The sequence below is a fragment of the Saccostrea cucullata genome, unplaced genomic scaffold, assembly GCF_032062105.1.
Source record: "Saccostrea cucullata isolate Sc308-1 unplaced genomic scaffold, CSIRO_AGI_Scuc_v1 ctg62, whole genome shotgun sequence".
NCBI classification, from domain to species: Eukaryota; Metazoa; Mollusca; class Bivalvia; order Ostreida; family Ostreidae; genus Saccostrea; species Saccostrea cuccullata.
This window is the reverse complement of record NW_026937804.1, coordinates 345426-356669: the sequence shown is the minus strand read 5'-3', so window position 1 is coordinate 356669 and position 11244 is coordinate 345426. Positions and strand designations below refer to the sequence as shown.

General features: G+C 35.2%; 1 protein-coding gene across 1 annotated transcript; it reads left to right on the top strand.

The window, feature by feature from the left end:
- Positions 1-8739: 8739 nt before the first annotated feature.
- Positions 8740-10744, top strand: LOC134248862 (forkhead box protein A2-like). The gene has a single exon (XM_062731246.1). The coding sequence runs from the start codon at positions 8850-8852 to the stop codon at positions 10107-10109; it is 1260 nt and encodes a 419-aa protein (XP_062587230.1). The 5' UTR covers positions 8740-8849; the 3' UTR covers positions 10110-10744.
- Positions 10745-11244: the final 500 nt, after the last annotated feature.

The following is an 11244-nucleotide window of genomic DNA, read 5'->3' as shown; positions in this document are numbered from 1 at the left end:
AGCATGAGACACGGGAGCTTCTGTATCGGGTATCAGTGCATCATTTCGGGGAGCGCATCAAATTTTACGCCATATATGACAATGTATACGCTCAATTGAGCGCACCTATTCCCAGGCAAAGCATACCCAGCACTTTTATAAAGATATCAAAAGAGACTGCTATTGAGGGTGTCACCTGGACAAATGAAGCATGTAATTTGCAACTCGAGAGTTCGCTCTTTTGTAAACCGATGAGTGAGGGCTGGACAATTTTCATCCCACTCTACTCGTGAAAGAATTTCTCAAACTGCAATGAAAACGTTTCTTTCTTGTCCATTTTTACTTGCCAAAAAGAACAATATAGTGCAGTTTTTGAAGAAATAAATTAGAATTCCATCTCCGAAATAGGGGTACAATGGGAGCCGGTTAATCTTTGGAGGGTTTGAATAAAACACGAAGTTCTATTGTTAATCAGTCTCTACAGATGGACGAATGGAACATTAATTTCTCTTTTGTGTTTCTAATATAATCACTTTATTTCAACTTTCCTGCCTTAATCCATTTTTACACTTCTTCTTGTGCACTTCAATCTATCAGAGCTCCTTCTCCCATCTGTTTATGAGTAGAACTGAAGAAAAAAATGGATAAAAGGTAAAAACAGACGAGTGGCCCCGGACCGTCGTGGAGTCTGATAGTAAACAGGGAATTACCGTGTAGTGAAGAACTTTCGGCCCAGCGGCATGCGACCAAGCGATAGCCAAGTGTGCCAAAATGAGAAATTATTGGTACTCTACTCTTAACGATATCGGAAATTTCCAATATTCTAGAGAAAATTGATGTTGCTTGTAAAATCAGAGTAGAACTGCGCCAAACCAAGTGAGAGCCACTCATGAGAGATAAAACTTCAACACATTTATTATCATACATAAGGATTTAAGACTTGACGTTAAAAAGACGCATTTGGTAAACCATAACGTTGTTATTACGGTATGCTGAATCAATTTTTTTTATGTTAAAAGAACAAAAGAAAGAGAGAAAAGAAAGGTACAACTTGATTTTCCTTAAGAAAAGAGAACATGCTTATTTTTCACAATCATAATTCTATGGAATCATAATAAATTTCATTCCGCAGGTTAAAATAAAAACAAACTTATGCAGATTTCTTAGATTGTCATTTATTTATGTACTGTATAATTCTTAATTCCCGCGGAAAGTTTGTGAGCATATATATGACGTAAAAAAAATTACACGTAGAAAAATTACTCTTTAAGTCATTTTTGGTTTGTTTTGAACATATATTTTATTGTATAAATAATAAACAAATGGTTTGAACAAAGTTCTAACAACTTACGAGGTTCTCACCATTAAATGTTACAACTGTCAATGTCTATACAAAGAGAAAAAAAAGCAACATTGGTATACAAACATGTTAAACATATTACTTATGCAGCAATACACCTTCATTACTTGCATATACCTTCAATATCTCTCAGTTGGTTCGATACGCAAGAGCATGCTCTATGTATGAACAATTTTTAAAACGAGGTACGTCACTGAGGTATTGGCAAACAAGTTGATGAAACAAGAATATCAGCAGTCTCGTTTAAGTCATCCTTTCGTAAGTTCTATGGTCGATACAATGAACTTGTCAGCATATACAATTTATCATTAAGTCAAATGCTGCCTGACGTTTTTCATACTGATTGTTAAGCCATTATTTACACACTAAATTGTTGACATATTTTCCCGTTATTTCCCAATCATGACAAGGAGCACACGGTGGGTGTGACCGGTCAGCAGGGGATGCTCACCCCTTCATGGCACCTGTTCCCACCTCTGATGTTTTGGAAGTCCGTGTTTGCTCTGCTTTTATTTTGTATTGTTTAATGGACTTTTGAGTTTGAGTACTTTTCGTTATCTCCATTCTTAAGGAAGTTCTGTAACTGCGCGTTGCTAGTATCATGTTTCGTCAGTCTGTATGTCATTGCACTTTCTTATTCGTCAAACTTCTCTTAAAGTAAAACAGTAATATTTTTCTTTTCCATTATGATAGGGGTGTCTTGTAAATATGCAAAGATGATATACAAATATCATTTTCACTCTAGGGCCAATTGAAGGTCAAACATTTTTTTTAAACTTAAGAGATTTTTAAATTTTTTATTTTACCATTAAAGACATCTGGGATGGGGGTCAAAAACGATATTTTCAGAAAAAAGAACTTTTTAAAAATATATTTAGGATGACAACTTTACTTTTTAAAGTAAGTATTAAAGTATTCACTTATCAACTTACTCTGCTTTTTAGATTTAGTCAAACTTTAAAAGTTTAGATTATTTACAAAAACAACAGTTTCATTTCAAAACACCGGTTAAAATACACTTTTAAAAATGATATTGAGACTTCTAGTGAATTTTTTTTTAAAAAATATCAAGCTAATTACATCTTTTGATGGTTTATTTGCAAATCATTAAACAGTTATTTTTTTTAGTTTGTGTGAGATTGGGTGATAAGGTGAGGAGTCCATTACAATCGCCACACACGGCTCAGTTTCCTCTGTCCATCTCCTTCAGAAAATGACAAACAAACAATCACAAGTCAACAAAAATCTTTTTAGCAAACATTTACACCCCTCGTGAAATCCCTGTCATCGAGGTACAATTAAATCGAGTGTCATCATTGTCACATAATATTTACCTGTTTACTTTTTAAGGACGGGACATTGGTGGTCATTTTCTGCTTTCCATTGTTCGGCCGCGCGACTTTAACTTGGCGATTGCGCGTGTCATTCTGTTACATTTTAACACCATAGATAACGGACATTGAAGCAGTCACTTAGACTTTTGGCACTCTTTATTGTCTTGTCTGTTACATCTACCTGACAGGTATCTTAGATTCTTCATCACATTCAATCTATACCTCGGATTCTAGCTGAAGAAGAACTAAACCTATTTTTTGTACATAAAGAAACACCAAAGATTCATACAAACAAATCCGTTTAAATCTATAGATTTTTGCAATTTGCAACTGTTGAGTGGAGGTTAATTAATTATTAACATACATGTATAGAGCTTATTTATTTTACTTTCCTATAGTTTGCCTTTTCTGCTCGATAATCTGTAAATAAAACATGTTGTTGTGAATATTTAATAAGATATTGATTATAAAGGATAATATTTCATTAAAACGGTCCCATATAACATCACGGGGACGAGCTAGCGGCCTCAGCTGACTGAAGAAAAACCTACTCCAATGGATAACGCTGTTTCCGTAAGCGACGCACCGAACCTGGCGTGCCTAAGACACAGGTGTTGGCAGCGATGCCGGGAAAATGTTGATTACGACACGTTTTTTAGATATTTTTACAACCTTACCCGGAAAAGACGGAAATTGTTTGAAACAACAGACCCGCGGCGTTAACTGTCCGAAATTGAGACTGTAACGACTTCCTGTTTAATTTTACAACAAGGACCTCAAAGCTGTCACAACTTTATAAGATGCTTTCTTCACCATTAGCGCATTACGATCTTATTTTATTCTAAACTTGTCTCTCATTTATCAGGCAGAATGAATAATTTTCAAACGGATAACTTTAAAATTTGTTCCCGGAAAATGACAATTATTACATAATCATTGATAGACGAATATAGTTGAACATTAAAGCTATTAGAAATAATTTTTTTCTCTGCAGCCAGTTTATAGTATCAAGGGTGCTTTAAAAAGGTAAAAGTTAGAAAATGGGAAAATCCATTTTTAATTTCTTCTTGGATAACCCCTTCTCTGATGAAGAGTACGATTTATGAATGGCAGAAGGACAAACTGACTTTTTGAAATCGTTAATCTGACCACAAAACATTCTCTACATTATACACCTGGTTGATGAATACGAAAAAATGTCTAAGAGTCGCCGAGAAAAGGATTGATCTTCGTCCCTGTCGTTCCTTATCACAGATCGGCGTTACCATGGTGATTAAGTTAACCGGAAAAGAGACACCTGCAGGACCAAGGATGTACGATCAAAATGTCCCTGTACCTAAGATTCGAAATTCCCGAGCCTCAAAATTTCTCGAAAATGTGAAACTCGTTTAATGATCGATACAGACAATGTGTGCATGTATTAAATTTACTTATACTGTAAACTCAAATATTTGTTTTAACAGGTGTCAATGATTTTTATTTTCTCCAATCAATATAAAATATTTGTAGGGAAAGTTTACGTCTTTATTAAACTCCTGTTATTTTTAATAATCAAATGTAAACCTTAGGCATTTTCCTCTCCATATACAAGTCTGTGTTTCTTTCGTCTGAGGTAGAGAAATGTATATACTCGCGATGTCGATGTGGGGAGAGCATCTGGGTGCGTATCATTACCGCTACATTTTCAAAATTTTCATTACCGCTACATAGTCATTACCTCTACAAAAAACATTACCGCTACATTGCATATTTCGTTAGCCAGCCACTTGTGCGTGAACAGATTAATATAAGTACAACATATACATGCAAAAGACCTGTATCCCCTGAAATACAAAATTCCACATTCACATGCGACTCCAAAATATGAAGAATGAGATACAACAAATTATGGACTACAAGTATTATATTTAAATATTTGAAGCAGTTTATGCTTACATGGGAGCAACATAACGTTTTATTTGAGACTGCTATATATTGGAACTTATACTCCGTACCTGCATACCTGGCTGATTCCATATGTAGCGGTAATGAGTTGTTTTGCACTGAAAAAATGTAGCGGTAATGATCAGTCGAAATTTTGAAAAAAAAAATGTAGCGGTAATGAGTTGAAATTTTTGGCGATGTAGCGGTAATGTTGACCTCCCGAGCATCTACTTGAGCACTTTAAAATAGTTGAAGCATGTGCAGTAGCCTACTAGTTCCATTTCATGTCAAGCGACCATTTATATTCGCAATTTAACTTCACAAATCGGGAGGAATCACGTTTATTCTTTATCAGCCTTTACAAACTCTATCTGGAGACGTCACCTAACGTGTCTAAATGCTTTACCGGGTTGATTGGATTTCTTTGTGTTTAATGTAATGATTATTACATCCTAGAATTAAAGAATAACAAAGTTAAACCATCGTTCCCACAAAACCCCTTGGGAAATTTCCCTTTAAAATTTCGTTTTTCATTTTCTGTCGACTTATTGGTCACATAACCGTTAATTGTACAATATGTGGGCCCAAGAGATGAAATTATGACGAAGGTGTTTATAAAAAAAATATAAAAAGCTCGAGTCGAAACCTTGCAATGATAATTAATTAAGTCAGGTAAAAGTTTTCCGGGTAAAAGCGATATTTATCTCCGATACGTGGAAGTAAAGCATTAAAAAAACACCGTAATCAAAAGAGTGGTGTCCACTTTTGGGGGTTGGTTCGTGTGACGAGTTATTCTTTAGAGGTCTACCAAATATATGTTGATAATGATTGGAAAAACACAGAGGTTTAATTCTTTTTATTTCATTTCTATCAACAAGATTAATCCCTTTACATTACTTAACACAAGAGACAAACCGAATCAGGAGGTGGCGAAAGCGTGAAATGTTTAACTCATAACGTTTATATCTCAATAGAATAACTTCAACCATGTTTATACAACTTTTCAAACAACAACTTGAAAAAACAGAGAAATGATTTCTTTAAGACATTTTGCATTTTAATCTTAAGATATGTTAATAGAGTCTAAGAGACGTGTTTTGGTCATAATTAGCAGACAGAAATGGGCGAATCTACCGATTAGAAGTGGAACGTGGAATCTCCTATGATTTACTTACATGTACGGCTTTCTTGTATTTTATGCTTGCTCTTTTCAAATAAAATATGGGTTAAATTAATTGAAGTAATTAAATTCAATGTTCCATTATTTTTACTATTTCATAAGCTGAATTATCGGTCCTTCTGCAGGTTGAAATTATACCTGGAATCAGATGCAATATTATTTTATTAAAGCCTGTTCTTCTTTTTGGATATGCAAAGTTGCTTTTACGGATATTTTGTTACAATATTTTTCTTAATAAAGCAATTCCCCAATATTTTTGCAAAAAGCATTCATATCATCGTTTATGCATTCCTTGTTTTGATGGTCGAAATGTAAAATTTTGCGTAGTCAGATTCTGCTAGGTACGAGATGCCATCGTGTTGGTGAGTAAAGACTTCCTACTTTGACCGTTTCGCTCATCTCAGCAGGTCGCCCTTTACCCCAGCTGGTTGTATATATAATGGTCACAAAAATAACTACTTTATCTTTCAATTAAAAATACATCTCTTTAAACATATGAATGTCCTTCTCCATGACCGAAAAAGAGACTATTAATAGGAATAAAAGGCTTTTCATGGTTTATCAAAATAATGATTACATTTTGGCGTTTAACAAAGCAGCGGGCTATTTAACGTTATTAAGAGGACAAAATCACCGGTTCGTTCGCTTTTTCAGATATTTTTTGACAGGTACGGTTTTCTGCTTAAGAGCGATAAATGGGTTCCAAAAAGAAAAGAAGAAAAACGACAAGACTTTGACGTTGCCCGAATTGAATTTGATTTCTTTTAATTTAATCAAAATAGCAATGACAAGACCATGTAAGGGACCACACCTGTACGACATCGAAAACTAATTACGAACGAAGGTGAGCGATTTGCATCGATTTTCCAATGCGCTCTACAAAAAATGACAAGATAAAATGATAAGACAGATCGCCTATCACAGACGCAGTCCCGCCAATCGCTCCAACTCGGCCCGTGAGCGGGACCAAAGTCGGATATTATTCCGTAATAAATTCAGAATATTCCCAAACCGTCTACGGTTATTACAGTTCCTATAGTTTTATGGTTAAATGTAGATTCTACAATCTGCTGATAATTCTCATTGAATAGACTTTTGTCATGTTTATAATGTTAATATGAGTATGCTAATTAAAGGTCCCGGTAATTTGATACGATCAGTAGGAATATATAAATATCTGTTACACTGAGACTATCATGATTTAAAAAAATCCTTTCTGAGAATTCTGATCTGGCGAATAACAGAGAAATTTAAACTGTTCGATGTACTAGAATTAGTAATGCTGCATTTTGTCAATAACACCTGTAAAATGAGAGTATACAACGAACCCTCGCATTGACTGGAAGATAAAATATTATAATTGGTTTAAAAGTGATCTTCGGTACATAAAAAATGTTTCCACGTAAAATATTTGCAAAAAAAAAAAATATTCCGTCCAAAAATGGATATTTTAGGGAAAAATGATTGGTAAAAAAAAAATGAAAAATCAAATGCATATAATGTATATTTTAAAAAAACAATTACATAAAAAAATTAATTCAATTAGTAATCCTATCGAATATGAATAATTTACAATTTTGACATCCCTAAAAAATATATACATGCTATAAAAAATCAGCAAAATAAATCAATTTTACTTATTATTATTAGCAACATTAATTTAAAGGAGAGAACGTCAGGCTAGATATTTTTCTTTAATGTTGAGTCCCTGAACCACTTGTTAATCGTTCTTTAATTATTAGGAATATCATCCAAATAAATCAGTAAAAACCCGGGAACAATTAAGCTCCTTTGACGGTTCCGTATTGTACCCTAGATTAAATCTTATCACTAATCAGACACTTTTCCTCGCCATTTAAATTCAGTACAAAGATCTGTACGTCGGTATTGCCGTTCAAAATTGTGCAAAAACAGATCTGCTAGGCTAAGATGGAGAGTCTTTTTTAATGCTAGACAAACACAGAATATTTACCAAACAAGAACGACCATTTATGCCGTTATCTAGAGGATAGTTATTTAACACGCTAATATCGGAGAGTAAATATTAAGCGGGGTAAATATTTTGAGATAGTAAAAACAAATTTTGTCACAGATAACTCAACTGTAAAAATAAACTCAAATATTGGCATAAAACGATAACTCTGCACATATTCATTCACACTTTATTAATTTTAGATACACACTCGATAAATAAATATAACAAATTGATACTTGATATGGGCATTTGTTGTTAAATATTTATCTTTTTGTCTGGAAGAAACACATTATTTGCCAGACCGCGCATCCGTGAAAATGAATGAACCAACAACACATGTATACACGGATAAATAATTTAATTAAAATTTACACAGAAATAAGATTTATTTTTTCATCCCGGATTTACAAAATGAGTCCTTTGAATTAGTAGAACGTCACCGATGTAATATAAAACTCCAACCCTGTCCCTTTCACCCGAGGTAAAGTGCAAGGTTCTTCAGATAAAAATCTCACGGTTCCCTTTTTAAGAATTCGACTTTAATTTTTTTTTAAACCATTAGGATAAAATTTACGTTCATAAATAGTGTCATTAAACATAAAAGATATTTTGCAACATTTGAAATTAAGATGTGTCCGAAACTAAAAGTATCCGGAATATCGTTATTACGAAGGTTGACAATATAGTAGTAGGACCTGTAGTAGAATTTTGTTTATTTTCAAAGTTTTTGAATGAGAAAACCAAGCTCCATTTCGCGGTAATGGTATTTGCTTTAGGTCTAAATAGAAGGGGTTTGTTTGTACTGGAACGTGATCGACACTGGCGCTCAATAAGAAAGGGTAGACCTTTCATTTCCGGTCGATAGGAGGCGGGGCCTGGCGAGCACCGTCACAATCGCTATACAGGACATAGTTTAATTTGCATAAAGGGGGCGTTATCCTACTACTCCAATGTTCCAGGTATATTTACCCTGGGTCAAGATAGTTTGTCGATAATTTTCATTTAGACTTCAGAAGTGTTATACCTCGAATTGGATCACTGTTTAACAACCCTTGGTGTATTTACACCCAAAAGTGAAAACAAATTTTCGGTTGGATCATGTATGAAAAACAACCCTCTCTTGGGACGGAATGCCCGCAGTCCGGGGATTACCTGTCCATGCTCACCTCCAAGGGCGCGTACGATACCACATGTACCTCGGGATACCCCATGACTTCTATCCCCAGCATGAACTCCATCGGAAGCATGAGTATGAGTATGCAGTCCATGGCCATGACAAATAACTACTCTCCCCCCAACATGGGAGGAATGGCCGGCACCATGACCCCTCCAGGAATGACCAATATTGGAATGACCCCCGGGATGGGAATGCATCCTGGCAGCATGCACGCAAGTATGAATTCCATGAACTCTATGTCTCCCATGAATGGGATGAGCTCCATGGGTGGGATGCCGATGAACGGGATGGGTGCCCCCATCAACTCTATGCGGATGGACAGTTATAACCGAGCCCAGGCCATCAACCGGGCCCGGGATAAGTCGTACAGGAGGAGTTACACCCACGCCAAACCGCCGTACTCGTACATCTCCCTCATCACAATGGCCATTCAACAATCACCAAACAAAATGTGTACCCTCAGCGAAATCTACCAATTCATCATGGACTTGTTCCCATTTTACCGACAAAATCAGCAAAGATGGCAGAACTCTATTCGTCATAGTTTATCATTCAATGACTGTTTTGTCAAAGTTCCGAGGACTCCAGACCGTCCCGGAAAGGGCAGCTACTGGACCCTTCACCCCGACTCTGGAAACATGTTTGAAAACGGATGTTACCTTAGACGACAAAAACGATTCAAATGTCTAAAGAAAGAAATGATCCGACAGACTTTGTCAAAGAGTGAGGACGGATCAGTGATAGAAAATCCTCACTCCCCGCACAGTGACCAGAGTGTGTCCCCTCCACCTCACACCCCCGAGAAAATTCCTCAGGAACAGCCGGACCGGAAGCCGGATATTCCCATCACTGCGCACAACACCACCACCCCTCCGTCCCAGCATCAGGAGATGCCGCCGTCTATGAGGCACCACCCACAACACGACCCCCTCTCCCAGGCTTACAACAATGGACAGTACAACCCCCACTCATTTCACCACCCGTTCTCTATAACAAGTTTAATCACAGACAATGCTAAAATGGACATGAAAAATATGTACGAAATGCCCAACATGTACGCGGGCTATAACAATCCTATGGCCCTGCCTCCGATGGCAAAGACTGAATCTTCGTCCCCGATGCCTATATCGGACAACGGGTATTACAAGACATACGCGCCACACTCAACGGCTAGTCTGTGAAGTGTTTCCAGTGGACCCGACTTTATTTATAAAGCTGATACCAAAGATATACATTGTCTCAGAGAGCTGTGGTTATAAAATAATAGTGCGTTGTGATTTTTTCAATATTGTGTGAATGTGTTTAACAAAGTAAGTTTTTCGTGTCTTAATTTCAAAAGAGCCATGTACGTGAGAATAGGATACTTGTAGATTTGTGATTCCCCGCGGCCCGAGGATCAAATTGCTGTATTCCAATTAAAAAAGCATTCTACAGATAAAGATTGTACCCGGAACGCTTCACTTCGTGACAATCTCTTATGTGTTCAGAAGAAATTAGACAATTTTATTTGTATATATACCTTTATATAATAGTTCTACTTTTAGGCGAAAATAAGAATAATGATTTATTTTTTATATCAAAATATTCTAAAAGGAGCCACAAATGACAATCTTTATTCCTGAGACTGGCCAATATAAGAGATGAATGGAATATTTATAATGTTTTATGCCCGAGTGTGACAATTTTTCCACGGAAGGGAACGATTGTAGATTCTGACTAGACTCAAAACTTTTTACAGCTCAAGAAATGATATTTATTTTTTTCTTCTTATTCTAAGTCATTTTTGTTATATTTCTGTAGACTGGAACAAAAATCAGAATATATATAATTATAAAAAAAACTTTATTTGTCTTTGATTCTTAAAATTTTATTAATGTCTTTGCATGCCACTAGAATATTTATTTATTTATTAATTTATTTAAAATTATCTTCAACTAGGTAGATTTTCAAAATCTAACAATTTAATTAAATATAAAATTATTGCTTATATTCGTAAAATTTGAAAATATGCTTTTAGTCAAAGAATAAATTTTATTCAACTATTATAGCAAATAGATAAATAAATAAAAAAATATATTGCAAGAAAAAAAAAATAAAGAAATAAAACATCCTTCGCTACCTGCATAAAATGATAAAATATGAACAAGTTATGAGAAGGAAATTATTGTTTGAGAAAAAAAATGTTTTGGTTGAAGAGGACGGGTTGAATATTGATAAAAATAAAGGAAACTTTTATTTAAGATTTCCTGGTGTATGTGACTCAAAGGTTTTTATATTTCCGTTTATATCTTGTAAGGTTATTATAAATCTAATCCA

What these genes read in the sequence shown, in the direction of transcription:
- LOC134248862 (XM_062731246.1), top strand. Translation starts at nt 8,850, where the DNA reads ATGTATGAAAAACAACCCTCTCTTGGGACGGAATGCCCGCAGTCCGGG.